General features: G+C 55.0%; 1 protein-coding gene across 9 annotated transcripts in view; it reads right to left on the reverse strand.

Moving 5' to 3' along the window:
- The window catches only part of ZFR2 (zinc finger RNA binding protein 2), a 71,308-nt gene that overhangs the window by 15,409 nt on the left and 32,649 nt on the right, over positions 1-23,250 (reverse strand). For 4 of the 9 annotated variants that reach the window (XR_010116526.1, XR_010116527.1, XM_063620703.1 and 1 more), the window contains exons 2-12: positions 19,493-19,703; positions 18,425-18,539; positions 16,437-16,655; positions 16,081-16,334; positions 12,028-12,210; positions 8,333-8,510; positions 6,375-6,532; positions 5,103-5,288; positions 4,362-4,501; positions 3,097-3,205; positions 1,957-2,147 (exon numbers count right to left, since the gene is read on the reverse strand). Coding sequence is in view for 7 of the 9 variants with exons in the window: in XM_063620703.1 (XP_063476773.1) it covers positions 1,957-2,147; positions 3,097-3,205; positions 4,362-4,501; positions 5,103-5,288; positions 6,375-6,532; positions 8,333-8,510; positions 12,028-12,210; positions 16,081-16,334; positions 16,437-16,655; positions 18,425-18,539; positions 19,493-19,703 (1,944 nt within the window). In the remaining 2 variants the exon portion in view is untranslated. The remainder of the gene's footprint in view (positions 1-1,956; positions 2,148-3,096; positions 3,206-4,361; positions 4,502-5,102; positions 5,289-6,374; positions 6,533-8,332; positions 8,511-12,027; positions 12,211-16,080; positions 16,335-16,436; positions 16,656-18,424; positions 18,540-19,492; positions 19,704-23,250) is intronic. The other 5 variants (XM_055250418.2, XM_055250416.2, XM_063620705.1 and 2 more) reach the window with 4 other exon arrangements.

A 23,250-nucleotide genomic window follows, 5' to 3' on the forward strand; every position in this document is an offset into this window, starting at 1 on the left:
CAGGAGATGGAGGTTGCAGTGAGCCGTGATTGTGTCACTGAACTCCAGCCTGAGAGACAGAGCAGGACTCCATCTCGAAATAATAATAATAATATAATTAGCTGGGTGTGGTGGTACATTCCTGTAGTTCCAGTACGTGGAAGGCTGAGGCAGGAGAATCACTTGAACCTGGGAGGCAGAGGTTGCTGTGAGCCAAGACTGCACCACTGCACTCCAGCCTGGGCAACACAGCGAGACTCAGTCTCAAAAAAAAAAAAAAAAAAAGTAGAGGGCAGGTTCCTGGGCACTCTGTATTGGGACACTGCAACCCACAGGTGCGAGGCTCAGATTTCCTATATGGAGCCAGTAATCTGTGCTCCAGCAAAAGGAAGCCCTCAGGCCGAGCAGATCAGCCAGACCCAAAAGGCCACACGGTTTTGCAACCCCATTTCTATGAACTGTCCAGCGCAGGCCAATCCACAGAGACAGGGCGGGCACACGTGAGTGCACGAAACAAAATGAGGAGTTTGCTTAAATGGGACAGAGTTTCTGTTTGGGAAGATGAGACAGCTCTGGAGATGGACAGGGGTGTTGTTTGCACGTGTGAACGTGCTTCATGCCCCTGAACTGTGCACTTAGACAGGTTAAAATACTCAGTGTTGTGTGATGTGGATTTTACCACAATAGAAAAGCATTCAAAGAGGAAAGTGAACCCGTAATCCCGGCACTTTGGGAGGCCGAGGTGGGAGGATCGCTTGAGCCCAGGAGTTCAAGACCAGCCTGGCCAACATAACAAGACTCTGCCTCCAAATTTTTTTTTTTTTTTTTTTGAGACCGAGTCTTGCTCTGTCGCCCAGGCTGGAGTGCAGTGGTGCAATCTCAGCTCACTGCAAGCTCCGCCGCCCGGGTTCACGCCATTCTCCTGCCTCAGCCTCTCCGAGTAGCTGGGACTACAGGCGCCCGCCACCACGCCCAGCTAATTTTTTGTATTTTTTAGTAGAGACGGGGTTTCACCATGGTCTCAATCTCCTAACCTTGTGATCCGCCCGCCTCGGCCTCCCAAAGTGCTGGGATTACAAGCGTGAGCCACCGTGCCCGGCCCAAAAAAATTTTTTTAATTAGTCAGGGGTGGTGGTGGCGCCTCTGGTCCCAGCTACTCGGGAGGCTGAGGTGGGAGGATCACTTGAGCCCAGGAGTTCAAGACCAGCCTGGCCAACATAGCGAGACCCCTCATTGCTATAAAAAGTTAACAATTAGCTGGGTGTGGTGGTGGGCGCCTGCAGTCCCAGCTACTCGGGAGGCTGAGGCGGGAGGACAGCTTGAGCCCGGGGGTCTGAGGGTCAGTGAGCTCTGATCGCGCCATTGCACTCCAGCCTGGGTAACAGAGTGAGATCTGTTTCTTAAAAAACAAAACAAAACAAAACAAAAAACAACAAAAAACAGCAGCTGCCAGAGCAAGAAGGACTTTGAAAAAAGGTAACTCCTGCTCAGATGAGTTAACTCCATGGCAATTACTTAGACGATGCAGGGACTTTCTCGCTTCCTAAGAATCACAGGGGTTTGGAGCTGATTCACACGGGCGCTCGGTGACATGAACTACTCTGATTACTCCCCGAGGCAGAGAAGTCCGTCAGAATCACGCTCAGCTTCTCCTTTTGCCGATGAGGAAACTGAGGTTTACGGAGACCGTCAATCCCTCGTGAAGTGTTTTTAGATGCGCCTTCAATAGCAAAAGGGAATGCTAAGGCATTAGAACAGCAGGGATCACCCGCTGCAAACCAGCCTCGTTCGGCGCCGAGAAGCTCCAGCTCCGAGACCTGGGGAACTAACTTCCCGCTCCTGGGGCGGGAAAGCTGCCGCGGGCCACCGAGGGCTCCAGGCCCATCAGAGCTGGGGCTTCCTGCCTGGTCTCGTCCCGAGGAGCTGACCTCTGTCCTGGCTGAGAGCCGGGCCCTGGGGAAGGGGATCTCCAATGACCTGCGCTTGTCGCCCTCTTCCTCTCGGCGGCCCTGGTCCTCCTCGGCCAGCGAGTCGGACACCAGCTTGAGGGCCCGCTCTGCGTGGGACACGGCCCTCTGCACGGCCAGGAGCTCCTGCTCTGTGGGGTAGATGGTGGCATGCTTGCACATGACGTGCCGGTCGTCGCTGGACGCCGGCTGCCGCCCAGGCTGTGGGGAGAGGACACACGTGTCAAGGGTGGGCTGTGGGGTTCCTTAGGGAGAGGTGGGCAGGTGGGGGCAGGTGGCCATGGCCAGCCGGGTTACGTACGAGGCAGCAGCGTGGCCAGGTGAGAATCCAGTGCACACAGAGAGTCCCGGGGTGGGGAACAGGGAGGTACCTTGGGCTGCCCCTGATGGCTGCAGGAAGCTCGGGGCTGAGCGAAGGAATGGGGGGAGCCTCCGCCATCTTCGGCCGTATTCTTAAATTTCCAGACCAGAGGCTTTTGAGTCAGCCTGAGAACCCCTTTCTCACAGCAAGGTGCAAATCCGCGGTTCCGACTGAGGCCAGGCGCGGTGGCTCACACCTGTCATCCCAGCACTTAGGGAGGCCGAGGCGAGCGGATCACCTGAGGTCAGGAGTTCCAGACCAGCCTGGCCAACGTGGTGAAAACCCCGTCTCTACTAAAAATACAAGAGAGCCGGGCGTGGTGGTGGGCGCCCATAGTCCCGGCTACTCAGGAGGCTGAGGCATGAGAATCGCTTAAACCTGGGAGGCAGAGGTTGCAGTGAGCCAAGATTGCACCATTACACTCCAGCCTGGGCGACAGAGTGAGACTCTGTCTCAAAAAAAAAAAAAAGGTTCCCATTGAACCTGGGGGCTCAGGCCGTGGGGACAGGTGCTTCTGAGAAGAGACAGTGGTAGCCGCAGAGGCACGAGGCTCCCCAAAGGAGGCGACCACCCGCGGCTCCAGGAAGCAGAAGGGATCTCTGTGGCCCAGTGGTAGGGGCTAGGGTATTGGGGCTCCCATCTGTGGAGTGAGGGGGCCTGGGCCGTGGAGCCCCATCCCCTGAGTACTATGTGGGTGTTGGGGGGAGGTCGGGTCCTCCTAAGGAGGTGTCCGCTGCCCTGGAAGGCATGAGGTCGCACGCGTTTGCACACAGAGGAAGCTGTACCTACCTGGAGTGGGGCGCTGGCGGGTGGCTCTGGCCTGCCCATGAGCAGAGGCTGGGCCCAGTCAGGCGGTGCGTGGGGCGGCACGTCCTGGGGTGGCTCCTCCTCCAGCCGCCTGCGGGACCGAGACAGGACAGAGCATGGTCAGGCCAGCAGTGGCCCTGAGCTGGGGGCACGTCAGAAACACTGGGGCCTCATGCTCCCAGCAGGGAAGGCAGGGCCGAAGCTCTTGCTGGGGCTCCGCTACACTGTATGGGCACCTGCTGTATGCACAGAAGACTGAGGCTGGGAAGGCCGGTGTGGGGGGCAGCCAAAGATACCCCTTAGGCAAACGAGGCCTAGCCCAGGCAGCCGCAGCCTTCAGGAAGTCCTGGTCTCCTTCCCAATGGAGACCTGCTGCTGCTGGATACACCAGAGTCAGATGTTACATCAGAAAATGCTCTGGGATGGACACAGGGGACACTGGGATCAGGGGGACACAGGGGACTCCAGGGGTTGGGGACACAGGGGACACTGGGAATGAGGGGACACTAGGGGATCAGGGGGACACCAGGAATCAGGGGACACAGGGGACACCAGGGGTCAGGGAACGCAGAGGCATCAGGGGTCAGGGGGTCGCAGGGCACACGAAGGATCGGGGGACACCAGGGGTCAGGAGAACACAGGGGACTCCAGGGGTCAGGGGTCACAAGGCACACCAGAGGTCGGGGACACAGGGGACACAAAGGTCAGGGGACACAGAGGATGCCAGGGGTCAAGGGGACCCAGGGGATACCGGGGGTAAGGGGTCACGGAGGACACCAGGGGTCAGGATACACAGGGACACCAGGGGTCAGGGGGACCCAGGGGACACCGGGGATCAGGGGGACACAGGCGACACCAGGGGTAAGGGGTCATGGAGGACACGAGGGATCAGGGTACACAGGGACACTAGAGGTCAGGGGACACAGGGGACACCAGGGGTCAGAGGGACACAGGTCACAAGGTGCCTCTGCAGTCGTGCAGTCCAGTGAGTTGGCAGCAGTGTCCCTGCATCTACGGAGGCCCTGGCGCCCACGTCAGGTCTGCACGCCACTGTGCCCTTGCCCGTCTGCTCTGGAACCCTCTCACGCTCCCACACCAGGACATGCCCATTGCCCGGGCACCCGTCTCCCCCACTGCCTGAGAGCTCACACGGAGGAGCTCCATCATCTGCAGCGGTGGGCATCTGGTTCCATGCTGGACCTGCCCTCCCTCGCCAGGCCCCCTTGCCAAGACCCGTAGCCGGGCACCTCCTCTCTGCGTGCCAGCGCCGCAGCTGCTCCAGCCGCTCCTCTGCCAGGCGCCGCTGCTTCCTCATCCGCTCCTCCAGGAGCTTCTGAGCCCGGCTGCTGGGCTCTGTGGCAATGGGAAGGTCCGGGTTCACTTTCTTCTGGAAAGGAGAAGCAAGGCTCTGAGAGTAGGGACCTTGCCTTAGACAGGGATGCCAGGAGGGTCTTGGGGTACAGGGAGAGGCCCAGAGACTAGAACAGTTGGGCTGAAAAATCTCCCAAAGCCTTTTTTTTTTTTTTTCTTTTTTTTTTTGAGACGGAGTCTCACTCTTGTCTCCCAGGCTGGAGTGCAATGGTGTGACCTTGGCACACTGCAACCTCTGCCTCCCGGGTTCAAGCGATTCTCCTGCCTCAGCCTCCCGAGTAGCTGGGATTACAGGTGCGCACCACCACACCTGGCTAATTTTTGTATTTTTAGTAAAGATTTCACTATGTTGGCCAGGCTGGTCTCGAACTCCTGACCTCAAATGATCCGCCCACCTTGGCCTCCCAAAGTGCTGGGATGACAGATGTGAGCCACCGCGCCCAGCCCAAGATACACTTTTGAGACGTGGACCAAGACGTTGAAAACACAGAAAATCACCCCACCCTCTAAGTTCGTCGGATCACACGGGCGGAAAAGGCCCGACCAGAGGCCTCCCAGCGCCCGCCGGGCCCGAGCACACCCCGGATGGGTGCCGGGGCTCCCCCTGCTGGACGCACCCGGTACTGCAGCCGGTGCCGCCGCCCCCTCACGTGCAGGTCCTTGGCGTTAAGGTCGTTGAAACTGCACTCGCACAGCTTGCAGTGGAAGCGAAGCACTCGCCCTTCCTCGCTGCACACCTGAGACACAAAACAGGCGCCCTCGCTGCACACCTGAGACACGGAACAGCCGCCTTCGCTGCACACCTGAGACAAGGAACAGCCGCCTTCGCTGCACACCTGAGACACGGAACAGCCGCACACCCACCAGGCACGAGGCGGAGTAGGATGTGAGATGCTACCGATGCCAGGTCGCGGAAGAGCCTTCCTCCTTGCTGGTCATTTTATTTATGTTTGTCTTTTTAGAGACAGGGTCTTGTTGTGTTACCCAGGCTGGAGTGGAGTACAGTGACTCGATCTTGGCTCACTGCAGCCTCAAACTCCTGGGCTCAAGCGATCCTCCCACCTCAGCCTCCCAAGTAGCTGGGACCACAGGCACGTGCCACCATGGGAGGCTGGAGGATTGCTTGAGCTCAAGAGTTCAAGACCAGCCTGGTCAACATAGCGAGATGCCCCCGCCGCCATCTCTACAAAAAAATAAAAAATAAAAAAATTAGCTGGGAGTGGTGGCTCACGCCTGTAGTCCCAGCTACTCGGGAGATTGAGGTGGGAGGATTGATTGAGCCCAGAAGTTTGAGGTTGCAGTGAGCCATGATGGCACCACTGCACTCCAGCCTCGGTGACAGAGCAAGATGCTGTCTCTTAAAAGAATCCCAGGCCTACAGGCAAGGCAGAGGGAACCCAGCCCTGCCCCTTTGGCGCACACAAGGCCAACCAGGGTCTGAACTGCCGCTGGCCTGGGAGCTGGCAGACCTGGCCCAGGACCCTCGGCTCCACTGCTCACCAGCCTGACCTTGGCAGGTCCCAGGGTCCCGCAGGCCCAGGAAAGGGGCTGGACGGAAGGGCCTCCAACCTCCCGGGGACCTTTCTACTGCCCAGAGCCCTTCCACCTTCCAGACAGACGGCTCCATGGGGCCCCCTGTTGGGAATGCCTCAGCCTGTCTCTGGCCCTGATGGGGCCATATTCATTTCCTGGTGATACCGAAATCCGGCACCCAAAGTGTCAAGCGGGTCTGCACGGGGTTTTGGTCCATGGAGATCTGGCCTGTGCAGCTCAGGAACGGGGATGGATCTGTAAATCTCGCTGGGAGAAGCCGGGTGAGGTCTCGAAGCCTGACCCATGGGAAGGTCCTTCTCTGACCGGAGCACCAGGGCTTGACAGCCTCGACTTACCTCCTCCACATATTCCGGGCCCACCGGCTGCGCATCAGAGCAGCCCAGGGGAGCGTCCTCTGAGCCTCCTTGGATAGGTGCTCCCGGATCCTCTAATTTGGGTCGGGCTGGTTTCCCCCACTGGGGTCTGCAGCCTGCTGCTTGCAGCTCAGGAGGCCCTGAGGGGAAAAACCACGTCACTTATACCCTGTTCCAGGAGAAAGCACTTCGGCTGCAGACCTGCCAGGCAGCATGGGGCGGAGAGCCACCCAGACCCCAGGCTGTGCTGTCCCCCTCCCTCCTGTGATGTCAGGGGGAATGGCCCCCGGCAGCGACCTCACTCTCCCTTTCATGCCTGCGTGTGACCCAGCCGAGAAACCGAGGCCAATTTCAATCCGTCCGGGGAGAAGCCCTGGTTTTAGGTCCTCGCTTGAGGAACCCACCGACAGCGCAAAATCCACAGTTAATAGACCATGAAGTATCAGGCGGACCAAGGCTCGCACTTAACCTACCCCCATTAGGCAAAATTATGGAGCCTCGGGGGAGACAAATATCTTTGTTATCAGAATGACTTGATGGTTTGATCTTCAAAATCATGTTGCTGTTCAAGAATCAAGGCTGCTGAGGCTAAAAATAGAATGTGGCTCCCTCGGCCCCTGCCCACACACAGCACGGTGGTCCAGGGCGGAGACTCTTAGACAGACCCGGGTTCCAATTCCACCTCCACCGTTTACGGCTTTTCCATCTACACATTGGGACTGGTGACAACATTGACTTAAATGAGTTGTGGGCTGGGCACAGTAGCTCATGCCTGTAAACCCAGTACTGTGGGAGGCTGAGGCGGGAGGATCGCTTAAGCCTAGGAGTTTCCGACCAGCCTGAGCAACATAGCAGAACCCCATCTCTACAAACAAAATACAAAAAGGAGTGGGACGTGGTGGTGAACACCTGTAGTCCCAGCTACTCAGGAGGCTGAGCTGGGAGGATCGCTTGAGCCCAGGAGGTGGAGGCTGCAGTGAGCTATGATCGCATCTCTGCACTCCAGCTCGAGTGACACAGTGAGACTGTCTCAAAAGCAAAACAAAACAAACCACGAAAAAAGAGTTGTCGTGGAGGTAAAGTGAAGCAATGCACACAAAGCAGTGAGCAGATGTCTGGCATTTAATCCTAGTTAACGCTGGTCACCTCTGACAGCTGGGGCTTTGCATGCAGGGAAGGTAGGGTCACAGGCAGAGGGGCACGAGGATTCCACCTTCCTTTCCTGGTACCCACATAACTCTGATTCTGAGCCCAGTTTGTTCACTGTGAGCACCAGGGCGTGCAGGGGAGCACGGTGGAGGTGGCAGCCCAGGGAACCCTGTAGGGGCAGGGTGAGGGCTTCCAGAGAACCCACCTGGCACCAGGCCAGATTCTACCGGAAGATCACATGCCTGTGATCCCAGCACTTTGGAATGCCGAGGCTGGTGGATCACTGGAGGTCAGGAGTTTGAGACCAGCCTGGCCAACATGGTGAAACCCCGTCTCTACGAAAAATACAAAAATTAGCCTGGCGTGGTGGCGGGCACCTGTAGTCCCAGCTACTGGGGAGGCTGAGGCAGGAGAATTGCTCAAACCTGGGAGGTGGAGGTTGCAGTGAGCTGAGATGGCACCACTGCACTCCAGCCCGGATGACAGAGCAAGACTCCATCTCAAACCAAAATAAAACAAAAAAACTCTACAGGAAGAAATGGCAGTACCATTTTATTGGTTCTGCCAGCACTCTCTGGAAATGGTCTCAAAGGGTCTCCAAGGTTCAGGGCGGTGTGGGCCAGTGGGAGGCCATCTTGCTCTGCTGGAACAAGGGAGAGACGGCACCAGCCCCTCACCACCCCCCGGGAAGACATGACGAAAATCGACTGGATGGTAGATTTTCTCACGAAACTTTCACTAGGCGGCCAGGGCTCCGGTGGGTGCATGAACACGCACGCAGACACACATACCCTCGCGTGAGGCCGTCGAGGCCACGGGTCTCTTGGCCAGTGCTGGCCTGTTCGAGGCACACACGCTGGGGCCGGTGGGGGATGTGGGCTTGGCCTCCGCCCCGGGGGGGCTCTCTGTGGCCGGTGCAGGCTCGAGGGTGGGAATGGGCTTCCCCAGTTTGGCATGCAGCTTGAAGACCTGCAACAGACAGAGCAGGGCTCCTGTGTGAGGGCCGCTCCCAGCCTGATGGCCTTTTTCAAGAGGCAGGAAGGGCTTCCACGGGCGTGCAGCAGGAGTGTGGGCGGGCCAGTCCCAGGGACCCCCCTCTCTTCTCTCCTCCTGCTCGCTGGTATCACCCACTCCAGAAGGCCCTTCCCAGGTGGCCTCCTGCCTTGCACACGTGCTTGTGACTTCTCTAGCACGGTGACACTCCTCTAGTGTGCGAGCATGTGGCTCACCAGCTCACACGGATGCTCTTCCTCCTCCTCCACCACGTGGGCTGCCAGGTGGGGCCATTTCTCAGCCTCCCAAGCCCCAGCCTAGTGCCCCCTGACTGCCCGGGACTCAGCGTGTGTGGATGGATGCTGGGTGTGCACGTGTCCCTGGACGGACACCCACGTTCTGCACGCACGTGTGCACGTGGTCATGTCCGTATTCTGGCCGTGCCCCATTCTCAGCACCACCAGGTGCAAGGTGCTTCTGGCAAAGGTTCCGTGTGCACAGGGCCGCTGTGTGTGTGCCGGGGACCATCTCAGATACACTTGCCAGCTCTGTCTCTGACACGCGCTGCACAAGACCTGCCCTGTACCCCGCAACCCCACAATGGGCAGCAGGGCCTGCCTGACCCCCAGACCAAGCCCCAGCCTGTGGGGGTGACACCTGCAGCTCTGCCCCACCAGCTCCTAGCTCTCCGGTCCCCAGGCCAGTGAGTCTCCTTCCCCCGTTTCTCTGCCCCGCTCCTTCCCTCCTCCATGCCTTCCTGCTCATTCCTCTTTCCCCCATGGGTTCACGCAGGCCCTCAGCAAGCTGTCCTGAGCCGAGCCAGGGAATGAGGCCCTGGATGAGCCTCCAGGCAGCTGGGGGAGAAATGCCAGGTCCTCAGCCAGGCCTCCCAGGGTGGCTCAGCCCGACAGCCCGGGCTACAGCACAAGCCAGCTGTCCCCTCCCTGCTCTTGGGTGGGGACACCATCCCCTCCCTGCCGAACATGACGAAACCCAGGCTTTTTTTTTTTTGCGACAGAGCCTTGCTCTGTCTCCCAGGCTGGAGTGCAGTGGCGAAATCTCAGCTTACTGCAACCTCTACCTACTGGGTTCAAGCAATTCTCCTGCCTCAGCCTCCTGAGTAGCTGGGATTACAGGCACGCACCCCCACACCGGGCTAATTTTTGTATTTTTTAGTAGAGACGGGGTTTCACCATGTTGGCCAGGCTGGTCTCAGACTCCCGACCTCACGTGATCCACTCACCTCGGCCTCCCAAAGTGCCGGGATTATAGGCATGAGCCACCGTGCCTGGCCTAACCCAGGCCTTTTTTTTTTTTTTTTTTTATACTTTAGGGTTTTAGGGTACATGTGCACAATGTGCAGGTTTGTTACATATGTATCCATGTGCCATGTTGATTTCCTGCACCCATTAACTCATCATTTAGCATTAGGTGTATCTCCTAATGCTGTCCCTCCCCCCTCCCCCCACCCCACAACAGTCCCAGGAGCGTCATGTTCCCCTTCCTGTGTCCATGAGTTCTCATTGTTCAATTCCCACCTATGAGTGAGAACATGCAGTGTTTGGTTTTTTGTCCTTGCGATAGTTTACTGAGAATGATGTTTTCCAGTTTCATCCATGTCCCTACAAAGGACACGAACTCATCATTTTTTATGGCTGCATAGTATTCCATGGTGTATATGTGCCACATTTTCTTAATCCAGTCTATCGTTGTTGGACATTTGGGTTGGTTCCAACTCTTTGCTGTTGTGAATAGTGCCGCAATAAATATACGTGTGCATGTGTCTTTATAGCAGCATGATTTATAGTCCTTTGGGTATATACCCAGTAATGGGATGGCTGGGTCAAATGGTATTTCTAGTTCTAGATCCCTGAGGAATCGCCACACTGACTTCCACAATGGTTGAACTAGTTTACAGTCCCACCAACAGTGTAAAAGTATTCCTATTTCTCCACATCCTCTCCAGCACCTGTTGTTTCCTGATTTTTTAATGATGGCCATTCTAACTGGTGTGAGATGGTATCTCACTGTGGTTTTGATTTGCATTTCTCTGATGGCCAGTGAACAAAGCTGGAGGCATCACACTACCTGACTTTAAACTATACTACAAGGCTACAGTAACCAAAACAGCATGGTACTGGTACCACAACAGAGACATAGATCAATGGAACAGAACAGAGCCCTCAGAAATGATGCCGCATAGCTACAACTATCTGATCTTTGACAAACCTGACAAAAACAAGAAATGGGGAAAGGATTCCCTATTTAATAAATGGTGCTGGGAAAACTGGCTAGCCATATGTAGAAAGCTGCAACTGGATCCCTTCCTTACACCTTATGCAAAAATTAATTCAAGATGGATTAAAGACTTATATGTTAGACCTAAAACCATTAAAATCCTACAAGAAAACCTAGGCAATACCATTCAGGACATAGGCGTGGGCAAGGACTTCATGTCTAAAACACCAAAAGCAATGGCAACAAAAGCCAAAATCGACAAATGGGATCTCATTAAACTAAAGAGCTTCTGCACAGCAAAAGAAACTATCATCAGAGTGAACAGGCAACCTACACAATGGGAGAAAATTTTTGCAACCTACTCATCTGACAAAGGGCTAATATCCAGAATCTACAATGAACTCAAACAAATTTACAAGAAAAAAACAAACAACCCCATCAAAAAGTGGGCAGAGGACATGAACAGACACTTCTCAAAAGAAGACATTTATGCAGCCAAAAAACACATGAAGAAATGCTCCTTAACCCAGGCCTTTTTAAGGCCGCAAGAGAACAGTGATATTACAGCAGGGAGTGTAAAGAGCAAGACCTCAAAGGGAACACAGCTTTGGATCTCATCACAGGGCAAGCCCTGTCTGTCACCACGCCTGAATGCCAAACTTTCTTGGAAGTCCGGGTGTGAGTGTCTCGACCACTTCATGTTTTTGTGCAATGAGCAGGAACCCATTTTATAAGTGGAAAGGAGTCCGGGTGCAAAGGCTCACACCTGTAATCCCGGCACTTTGGGAGGCTGAGGCGGGCAGATCACTTGAGGTCAGGAATTCGAGACCAGCCTGGTCAACATGGTGAAACCCTGTCTCTACTGAAAACACAAAAATTAGCCGGGTGCGGTGGCGGGTGCCTGTAATCCCAGCTACTCGAGAGGCTGAGGCATGAGAATTGCTTGAACCCAGGAGGCAGAGGTTTCAGTGAGTCGAGATCGCGCCACTGCATTCCAGCCTGGGGGACAGAATGAGACTTTGTCTCAATTAAAAAAAAGAATAAAATGAAAACTAAAATAAAATAACTGGAAAGGAGTTTGGATCCTTGAAGATGAGGACGCATGGGCCTGGGCGGCAGGCCCTTGGGCGCGCTCCACTTGGGGAGGCTTCTCCTGGTGCCCTCTGATCTCCCCGGGTACCTCTGTGGGTCCCAAGTGCTGACCTGGGGGCTTCCTCCCCAGGGGTGACAGAGCCTGGGCCAGGCGGGTCCCTACCTTCTGGTGCTTGGCTCCCTGGATGTGGGCCGTGTAGGCATCCACCCCGGTGCAGGACACGGCACACAGGTCGCAATGCAGCTGCGCCTGCACTCCGCGCGGGCTCCCGTTGGGCTGCACGCCTGTCTTCTGAGCCGCCTCCTTCTTTCTGTGCTTCTGCCCTCCCAGATGTTCCCGGTAGGTCTGCGGCAAGGGGTGAGAGGCAGCCTGAACGGGGGTTTGCACACTGGCCACTGCCCCATCCCCTGCAGGCCCCTGGCTTAGCGCGCGGGAACTCGGCGGTAACAGAGGCCCACTGTCTCCAACCCTCCATCCCCTGGTGCCATGGAGGTTCAGGTGTCCCTTTATTTTTCTTATTTTTATTTTTTGAGACAGAGTCTCGCTCTGTTGCCCAGGCTGGAGTGTAGTGGCGTGATCTCAGCTCACTGCAACCTCCGCCTCCTGGGCGCAAGCAATTCTCCAGCCTCAGCCTCCTAAGTAGCTGGGACTACAGGCAGGTGCCACCACACCCGGCTAATTTTTGTATTTTTAGTAGAGACGGGGTTTCACTCTGTTGGCCAAGCTGGTCTCGAACTCCTGACCTCAAGTATCCACCTGCTTTGGCCTCCCAAAGCGCTGGGATGACAGGGGCGCACCACCGCACCCAGCCTATCTTCTTACTATAGACTTCTCAATTTTTTTTTTTTTTTCTTGTGAGACAGGGTCTCACTCTGTCGCCCAGGCTGGAGTGCAGTGGCACCATCTCAGCTCACTGCAACCTCCACCTCCTGGATTCAAGTGATTCTCCCGCCTCAGCCTCCCAAGTAGCTGGGACTACAGGTGCACACCACCACGCGTAGCTAATTCAAGTGTCCCTTTATGAAGCCCACGTAACAAACCCACAGGCTCAGACTGCTGGACATAAGCCTTCTTCCTTCTTCTGGAATTCAAGGAGCTTCTTAGGAAAGCATGCTCCATGAATCGGATGTTCCTTTCGGGGACTGCCGTATACAGAAAATTCTGACTTCAGAATTCAATCTCGGAAACCAAGCAAGGGCACACCTGCTGCCCTAAGGATAGTCATGTACACTTCCGTCTTAGGAAACTGCTAATAGACACAGGGGCTCCACCCGGGGGAAGCCACCGTGAGTCACAGGCCTACACATCTGGTACTACTGGGCCCAAAATATCTGATTGTGTCTGGGGAAGCGACAGCCAAGCCCTTAGGCAGAATCCTGGGTATGCTGCTTAAAATCCTGAAATGAAGCCGGCCACGGACAAGACGTGGCAGGTGGGCCACGAAACCAACACGCCCTGACAATACCAAGAATGAACGTTCTGCAGACTGAAAAATGCCCCTGAAAATACTGGGGCACGGTGGGCACTACCCCCTCACCTGCAGGCCCCCCGCTTAGTGCACAGGAACTCAGTGACATTGGCTGGTCTTAGGGAAGAAAAATAGTATGTGGGAGAGGCATACATTTTACTGTATGCATGCTCCCTGGAACTTAGGAATCTTTTTTTTTTTTTTTTTTTTTGAGGCGGAGTCTCGCTCTGTCGCCCAGGCTGGAGTGCAGTGGCATGATCTCAGCTCACTGCAGCCTCTGCCTCCCAGGTTCACGCCATTCTTCTGCCTCAGCCTCCCAAGTAGCTGGGATTACAGGTGCCCACCACCATGACTGGCTTATTTATTTATTTTTTGAGATGGAGTCTTGCTGTGTCACCCAGGCTGAAGTGCACTGGCGCGATCTCGGCTCACTGCAAGCTCCGCCTCCCAGGTTCACGCCATTCTCCTGCCTCAGCCTCCCAAGTAGCTGGGACTACAGGCATCCGCCACCATGCCTGGCTAATTTTTGTATTTTTAGTAGAGACGGGGTTTCACTATGTTGGCCAGGCTGGTGTTGAACTCCTGACCTCAGGCGATCCTCCCGCCTCAGCCTCCCAAAGTGCTGGGATTACAGGCGTGAGCTACCATGCCCGGCCTGGAATTTAGCAATCTTGAATCTCATAAATATATTACCTACGCAATAGAATAAATACACATCCCTGTGCACACATACTAACTTAGAAAGAGACTGCCTGTGGAATAGAGAAGACTCTGGAAGGATACACACCAAGATGCTACCACTAAATCATTTCAGGGTGGAGGGATTATGGAGGATTATAGGTAGGTTTGTGTGTGTGTGTGTGTGTTTTGTTGTTGTTGTTGTTTTCTGGGGGGTTTTGTTTGTTTGTTTGTGAGACAAAGGGTCTCACCCTGTCGCCCAGACTAGGGTGCAGCAGTGTGATCATAGCTCACTGCAGCCTCGGACTCCTGGGCTCAAATGATCTTCCCACCTCAGCCTTCAAAGTGGCCAGGACTATAGGTGCATACCACCATGCCCAGCTAATTTTTAAATTTTTTTTTTAGAGACAGGGTTTCACCCATGTTGCCCAGGCTGGTCTCGAACTCCTGGGCTCAAGCGATCTACCGGCTTCAGCCTCCCAAGGTGCTGGGATTACAAGCATGAGCCACCGCGCCCGGCCAACAGGCTGTCTTTGTGCACTTTGGGTGTATACTGTAGTAATTAGCCACGTGGACTTCAACACATCTTGGTTTCATTTCTGCCTGGGTCACTAAAACTGACTCTGAGTTCCTCAAAGTACTGACCCTTTCTGAGCCCCTGGGATTTTATCTGCCACACAGAGATGGTAGCCACAAGGCAGATATAAGGATTAAATAACCCACACGGGCCTGGCGCAAGGACTCAGCTTGTCATCCTGGCACTATGGGAGGCTGAGGCAGAAGAATTCCTTGAGCTTAGGAGTTCGAGACCAGCCTGGGCAACATAGTGAGACCCTGTATCTACAAAAAAATTTTTTTTAAAAATAGCCAGGCATGGTGGTGTGCACCTGTAATCCCAGCTACTCAGGAGGCTGAGGTAGGAGGATCGCCTGGGTCCAGGAGTTTGAGACCGGCCTGGGCAACATAGTGACACCCCATCTCTATTGAAAATGAAAAAAATTAGCCAGGCCTGGTAGTTCGTACCTGTCTCAACTACTTGGAAGGCTGAGGGGAGGATCACTTGAACCCAGGAGGTGGAGGCTGTAGTGAGCTGTGATTGCACAACTGCACTCTAGTCTGAGCAACAGAGCGAGACTTTGTCTCCAGAAGAAACTCTAACTGCTATCTGAGCACTCTGCAAAGAAGGCCAGGGTCTCTCCCAGCATGAGATGCAGTGGAGAGCTGCTGGGGGAAAGAGTCCGAGACACGGAAAGGGTGACCTGGGGCGGGAGACGTCCTGAGTAGGGCCCAGCCCCCCATCCCCTGCTAGGTCAGGGGTCCTGATACAGTGTCCTGACCCTTCTCACACCTCTCCAGAGTCTGCGATTGCAGACTCCGTGTCTCTCCACGGTCCAGAGCTTTCTTTCAGAGTATTAAAAACAAAAGACGATCAGGGTGTGTGTTTTGCAAAGACAGAGCTCTAGGGTCTAATTATCTTTCCAGGAAATGAGCCCACGATCTCAGCTGGGTGATTTGCAAGCTTTAAAATCTCAAGCTCGTGTGTTTGGTAAAGAGCCTTTCATGTGTGTCCCAAACAAGCACTGCCACGCACAAGCACACATGCACACACACACGGGCGCATGCACACACTTACACATGCAGACACACATGGGCACACATGCATGCACACACACACGCACACTCACATTTGCACACACATGCACACATATACACGCATACACACTCACACTTGCACATACACATACACACCCTTGCACTCACACTTGCACACACACGCTTGCACACACAGGCACATGCAGGCACACATACATGCACGCACACATACATGCACACTCACGTTTGCACACACATGCACACATATACACATGCATAAACACACATACACACACTTGCACACACACACAAAAGCGCTTGCACACACAGGCACATGCATACATCATGCAAGTTTAACACCAGACCTTCTTTCAGCAGGCAGCGACCCTGACCACCCCACCAGTGCCCATATTCGGGTTCAGACGTTGGGGACAGAGAGGTCCCTGGGGCCTGCCCATGGCAGGAGGGCGACTGACCTGGGGGCCAGCGCAGCTGATCTTGCAGATGTCGCAGTAGTGAAGCTGGAGCTGCCTGGGCCCGGCCTTGGGTCTCGGCAGCTTGCTGGGAAGCGGTGGCTTCGAGTCGGCCCTGGGGCTGCTTCCTGAGCCCGCAGGCATGGGCGGCGGGGGCAGCTGCTGAGGGGGTCCCGGGGGAGGCAGGGGCTGCGCTGGAGGATAGAAAGGGCTGGCGGTGGAGTACACCGACGCGTCATAGCTCGGGTAGCTTGGTGCTGAGGAGCAGAGAAAACAATGAGTCGGGGGAGATGCTGATTCCACTGAGTTGAAGCGGGGGCTGATGGGCTGACCGCCTGGGCAAGGAACGCTGGTCTTACCCGTGTAGGCGGTGCGGGTGGGATTGTAGGAGGGCGGGGGGTAGGAGGTCACGATGGACTCCGAGGACTCGGGCTGGACACCTGTCGCCGTGGGGTAGGTGTATCCCGAGGACAAGGCGCTTGCTGGCTGTCCGGCCTCCACTATGGGCGCCTGCTGTGGGGGCTGAGCGTGGCTGTGACCGCCATGGGGGCTGGGCTGCCCGCAGGCCTCTTGGGTCCCTAGGGGACAGGCACAGGCCCTCTGCAGAGCCAACCCCCACCCCACTGTCCCTCACCTGCGGATGGGCCCCGGACTCAACTGGCTGGAACACGCTAGATGCTTAAGCCAGGACCAGAGGCCAGAGCCTTGGGCCGGGTCCTGGCAACGACTCGCAGGTGACCTTGTGCCCACCTCTCCTTTCCAGAGCCCGGCTTCTCTCTCCTGCCATGGGGGAGGACGGCTGTGGGTGCCCTAGATGAGCTCCTCTGCATCTCCGGCTCCATCACCCACAGAGCTCACCTCCTGCCACCCCGGGAAAGCTTCCTTGGAAAAAATGTGAGCTGCATTTTCGGTTCTCACTTTCCCTCATTCACAGGCCCACACACCTGGCAGAGATCCCAGGGCCCATCTGAGCAGCCAGCCCTGAGGCTCACCTGCAAATCTAGGATGTTTTTATTATCATTATTATTATTATTATTGTTGTTGTTGAGTCGGAGTCTCACTTTGTCACCAGGTTGGAGTGCAGTGGCGCAATCTCAGCTCACTGCAACCTCCACCTCCCAGGTTCAAGTGATTCTCCTGCCTCAGCCTCCCGAATAGCTGGGATCACAAGCATGCGCCACCATGCCTGGCTAATTTTTCTATTTTTAGTAGAGATGGGGTTTCACCATGTTGGCCAGGATGGTCTCGAACTGCTGACCTCATGATCTGCCCACCTCAGCCTCCCAAAGTGCTGGGATTACAGGTGTGAGCCACTGCACCCAGCCTTTTTTTTTTTTTTTTTTTTTTTTTTAGAAACAGGGTCTTGCTTTGCTGCCCAAGCTGGAGTGCAGTGGTGCCATCACAGCTCACTGCAGCTCAGTTCCTGGGCTCAGGCGAACCTCCTACCTCAACCTCCTGGGTAGCTGGGACTATAGGTGCACACCACCACGCCTGGCTAATTTTTTTGCATTTTTGTAGAGATGGGGTCTTAGTATGTTGCCCAGGCTGGTCTCAAACTCCTAGGCTCAAGCAATTCTCCCACTTTGGGCCTCCTAAAGTGTTGGGATTACAGGCATGAGCCACCGTGCCCAGCCTCTAGGATGGTTAAGATGTAACTTTCACGGGGTGTAGTGGCTCACGCCTGTAATCCCAGCACTTTGGGAGGCCGAGACAGGAGGATCACCTGATGTCAGGAGTTCGAAACCAGCCTGGCTAACATGGTGAAACCCTGTTTCTACTAAAAATATAAAAAATCAGCCAGGCATGGTGGCACGTGCCTGTAGTCCCAGCTGCTTGGGAGGCTGAGGCAGGAGGATCATTTGAACCCAGGAGGCAGAGGGTGCAGTGAGCTGAGATCGCACCACTGCACTCCAGCCTGGGCAACAGAGCAAGACTCCATCTCAAAAAAAAAAAAAAAAAAAAAAAAAGATGTAACTTTCAGGCTGGGCGCGGTGGCTCATGCCTGTAATCCCAGCACTTTGGGAGGCCGAGGCGGGCGGATCACAAGGTCAGGAGATTGAGACCATCCTGGCTAGTACCGTGAAACCCCGTCTCTACTAAAAATACAAAAAATTAGCCGGACGTGGTTGCAGGCGCCTGTAGTCCCAGCTACTCGGGAGGCTGAGGCAGGAGAATGGCGTGAACCCAATAGGCAGAGTTTGCAGTGAGCCGAGATCGCACCACTGCACTCCAGCCTGGGCAACAGAGCGAGACTCTGTCTAAAAAAAAAAAAGTAACTTTCCCAAGGTTTTCTTGTGCTGCAGGGAATGTCTCCTCATTCCCAGCCCCGACCCTGCAGATAGCTCACCTGGCTGGCAGGAGTCTGTGGCTGTCATGTGCCCAGGCTGGAGGGCAGGAGGCTGGAAGTACGGCCTGTCCTCATAGCTCCTGGCAGCTGCTGACTGTCCGTAGCTGTAACTGTCCTATGTGGGGGTTTCGGCAGGAGAGCAGCTGAGGCGGCAGGTGCGATGCGCCCTGGCCACACTGCACTCTGCACTTAGTCCTTCCCGCAACGCTGGCCCCTAAGCATCTGCCCAGGACCAGGCCCTGGCCCGGGGGCAGGGGGCAGGGGATGTGGCTGACACAGCAGCTCTCATGGAGCCGACCCAAATTTCCAAGAGTCTGACTGTGATTTACGAGAGGATGCTCGGTGCAGCAGGAGAGGGTGGGTTTGCAGGGAGAGGCCCCTAAGGCCTTGGCAAGGAAATGGAGAGGGGAAGAAGAGGGTGGGGTCAGGTGGGTGCTGAGCTTGGGTGACAGGGTGGCCTCTGATGCCACTGACTGACATAATCTGGGCACGAGGTATGGGTGGCAGGGCTGGGGAGTTGGAGCATGGTCACGGGTGACATCTTTGCGACACCAAGCGGGAACACAGCGGCTGGATCTGCAGCCTGAATGCCTCGGTTGGGAAGGTGGGGTCGTCAGGACCCAGGTGTGCCCCACACACCAGACTCCCTCTTAGAAAGGTAGGAACCCGGAGCGTGGGGAAGGTGGGGTGAGTCCTGGTCTCTCTGGGGCCAGGTGGCTGAGGCCATCTGCCCTGGCCAGAGAGGGGTCCTCCAACCCAGGCAACCCTCCTCCTCCTTCATAGTCACTGCTGAGGCTGGGACAAAGCTCTGTGCGCCGTCACCGTCCCCACTGCCCCGACGTGGAGGTACGCATGCAGCCTGTCCCTGACAGCAGTGGATTCTTTCGGAAGCGACTCTGCCCTGATTTCTCCCCACCGCGGATACCCAATGCCAGCAGAAGGGTCCCGAAGGAAGGATCATGGTTAAGAGGGCTGGGAGAAGGAGTAGCTGCGGGGAGCCCACTGCTCTCACCCACGCAAGGCGACCCACGTTTCCCGGCAACGCTGGTCAAAGAAAGGACTGGATACCTGGTAGGGAGCCATGGTGGTGGCCGTGGGGACGGGTTCCTGGGGTCGGCTGCCGTAGGTGAAGTCCTGGCCGGAGTAGGGCTGGTATCCACCGTACCCTGCCGGGGCAGCTGGGGGAAAGGCCGGGTTCGTGGCAGGGTCCATCCCAGGAGTGGGCTGTGCGGTATAGCTGGCCCCCACAGTGGGCAGGGGAAAGGTCGGAGGCTGGGCACTAGAACCACAAACACACACCAAAGCTCCATGCGGTTAGAGCGAGTTCTCAGGTGCACTGAGTTGACGGTGTCAGTTCCAGCCACCACCGGACCTGAGCTGCCCTGCTTGGTGGAGACCCTCCTAGGAGCCCGGGCACGGCCAGAAGCACTTTCCACAAATTAACACCGTCTCACAACAACGCTGTAATGCTGGGACTATCATTGCACCCAATTTACAGATGAAGAAACTGAGGCACTGTCAGTGGCAGAGGTGGGACTCGAACCCATCTGAGTTCCGCTTTGCAGATGATCTACTTGTGTGGCAGGGCTTTTTCTCCACGTCAAGATTCTTCAAAGAAAATTGAACTTTTTTTTTTTTTTTTTTTTTTTTTTTTTGAGACAGAGTCTCACTCTATTGCCCAGGATGGAGTGCAGTGGCACGATCTCAGCTCACTGCAACCTCCGCCTCCCAGGTTCAAGCAATTCTCCTGCCTCAGCCTCCCAAGTAGCTGGGACTACAGGTGCCCACCACCACACCCAGCTAATTTTTTTTTTTTGTATTTTTAGTAGACACAGGGTTTCACCGTGTTAACCAGGATGGTCTCAATCTCCTGACCTCGTGATCTGCCCGCCTCGGCCTCCCAAAGTGCTGAGATTACAGGCGTGAGCCACCACACCCGGCCAGAAAATTGAACTTTAACAGTACAGTGTCTGGCCAGGTGTGGTGGCTCACGCCTGTAATCCCAGCACCTTGGGAGGCCGAGGCGGGAGGATTGCTTGAGTTCAGGAGTTTGAGACCAGCCTGGACAACATAGTGAGTCCTTGTCTCCACTAAAATTAAAAAAAAAAAAACCAATTAGCGAGTGTGCTAGTACACGCCTGTAGTGCCAGCTACTCAGGAGGCTGAGGTGGGAGGATGGCTTGAGCCCAGGAAGTAGAGGCTGCAGTGAGCTATGATCTCACCACTGCACTCCAGCCTGAGCAACAGAGACTCTGTCTCAAAACAAACAAAACAAAAAACAGTACAGCTGTCCCTCAGCATCTGCAAGGGTTGAGTTCCAGGACCCCCTCAGATGGCCAAATCCATGGATGCTTGAGTCCCTGACATAAAACGATATAGTGTTTGCATATAACCTAAACGTATCATCGCATACACTGTAAATCATCTCTGGATTACTTACGATACTTAATACAATGTGAGCACTATGCCAATGGCGGTTACATTGCATTGTTGAGGGAACAATGAGAAGGAAAAACCCCATACATGTTCAGTACAGATGCATCATTTTTCCAAATATTTTCCATCCTTGGCTGGTTGAAATCATGGATGCAGTGCCCATGAATGCGGAGGGCCAACCGTATTTTCCCTTAAAAATTTTTTTTTTTTTGAGAAAGGGTCTTGCTCTGCCACCCAGGCTGGAGTTCAGTGCTACGATCACAGCCCACTGCAGCCTCAACTTCCCAAGCTCAAGCAACCCTGCCTCAGCCTCTGAGTAGCTGAGAACACAAGTGTGCCACCCTGCCCAGCTAATTCTTTAAAAAATTTTGGTACAGGTGGGGTCTCACTATGTTGCCCAGGCTCCTACTGTATTTTTTTTTAACAGAACAAGTCAGTGCACCTGAGTATTAAAATAATTACTTTAGTTAGCACTAAACTAAGAACTCTTCACTAAAAAGAATGAGTCTCTGTGGGGTTGGAATAGTGCCGAGGCCTTTGTCCACAGGCCTCATTGACGCTTCAGGGGAGGTGCGGCACCATCGCTCCCCACAGTCCAGACGAGAAAACCGCCAAGGAGGATCAGGGGCTCACGTCAAGTGCAGGGGCGGGTTCAGACCCAGATCTTTCTGACCCCAGTGCCCCTTGCTCGGCTAAATATCAGCCACCCAGTAGTCAGCTCGGGAGTCTAAAAGCCCATTTGCCAGGGAAAAGTATCAGTAAAGGTTTTAGCCCAATACCACTATGGGTATATATTAAAAAGTGAACCTCCTACCCCATAGGGGAAGGAACAAGGTGTGAGGGTCACTTTGGGAAAAATGGATTAGAAGGCAAAGAGGCTCTATTCCACCTGGCCCCCAACCGGGCCCTGCCGTAGACTCCTGCCAGCCAGGTGAGTCATCCGCAGTGTCAGGGCCGGGGACAAGGAGACATTCCCTGAGGCACAGGAAAAACTCACGAAAGTTACAGCTTTTTTTATTTTTTGAGACAGAGTCTCACTCTGTCACCCAGGCTGGAGTGCAGTGGCGCAATCTTGGCTCACTGCAACCTTTGCCTCCCGGGTTCAAGCATTCATTCCTCTAGCATTTTCACACGCTTGTCCTGAGCCACATGCTGGACACTCGTGAACACCATGACTGTGGACACTTGATGGACACCATGACACAGACACCCGATGAACACCATGACACAGACACCCGATGAACACCGTGACACACACTCGATGAACACCATGACACAGACACCCGATGAACACCATGACACAGACACCCGATGAACACCGTGACCGTGACACCCGATGAACACCGTGACCGTGACACCCGGTGAACACCGTGACCGTGACACCCGATGAACACCGTGACCGTGACACTCGATGAACACCGTGACCATGACACTCGATGAACACTGTGACTGTGACACTCGATGGACACCATGACTATGGGACAGTCAATGGACACCTCGACTGTGACACTCAAACACCATGACTATGGACACTCGATGAACACCATGACTGTGACACTCGATGGACACTGTGACTGTGACACTCGATGAACACCGTGCTACTAACACTTGATGAACAACATGACTGTGACACTCGATGAACATCACAATATATTTGATGAACACTGTGACTACGGACACTCAATGAACAGCATGACTGCAGACACCTGATGAACACCATGATGGTGGCAGTACTCCTGTTCCCACACTCCCTCCCATAGGTGGCTGTGTGAGTGCTATCCAGGCTGCACTGAGCACCAATGGATGAGCCAAAGAGAGGAAGGTGGAAGGTTCCATGCGGGAGCTGGGGCAGAGCAGAGCTGGCCTCAGCTGTACAGCCCTTGCTGGAGACCACCCCAGCCCCTCACCCTCCTCCCTCCTCGCCAGTATCTCTTTGTCCTCCTGGAAGCCATTCAGATTCCACAGATCAGCCATTGTGAGATTTGTGTTTCTCTTCTGGAAGTCTCAGAGACTTTATTGGCCAAAAAGTCGATTAGGAAAGTGGTCCAGGCCAGGCACGTGGCTCACGCCTGTCATCCCAGCACTTTGGGAGGCCAAGGCAGGCAGATTACCTGAGGTCAGGAGTTCAAGACCAGCCTGGCCAACATGGTGAAACCCCGTCTACTAAAAATACAAAAATGAGCCCAGCGTGGTGGTGGGTGCCTGTAGTCCCAGCTACTCAGGGGGCTGAGGCACAAGAATCACTGGAACCCAGGAGGCGGAGGCTGCAGTGAGCAGAGATCGCTCCATTCCACTCCAGCCTGGGTGACAGAGCAGGATTCTGTCTCAACAACAACAACAACAAAAAAAACCAGTGATCAGTAGCTCTCTTAATCTCCCTGGGGATGAGA

Source organism: Symphalangus syndactylus, chromosome 17 (assembly GCF_028878055.3).
Source record: "Symphalangus syndactylus isolate Jambi chromosome 17, NHGRI_mSymSyn1-v2.1_pri, whole genome shotgun sequence".
Classification (NCBI taxonomy): domain Eukaryota; kingdom Metazoa; phylum Chordata; class Mammalia; order Primates; family Hylobatidae; genus Symphalangus; species Symphalangus syndactylus.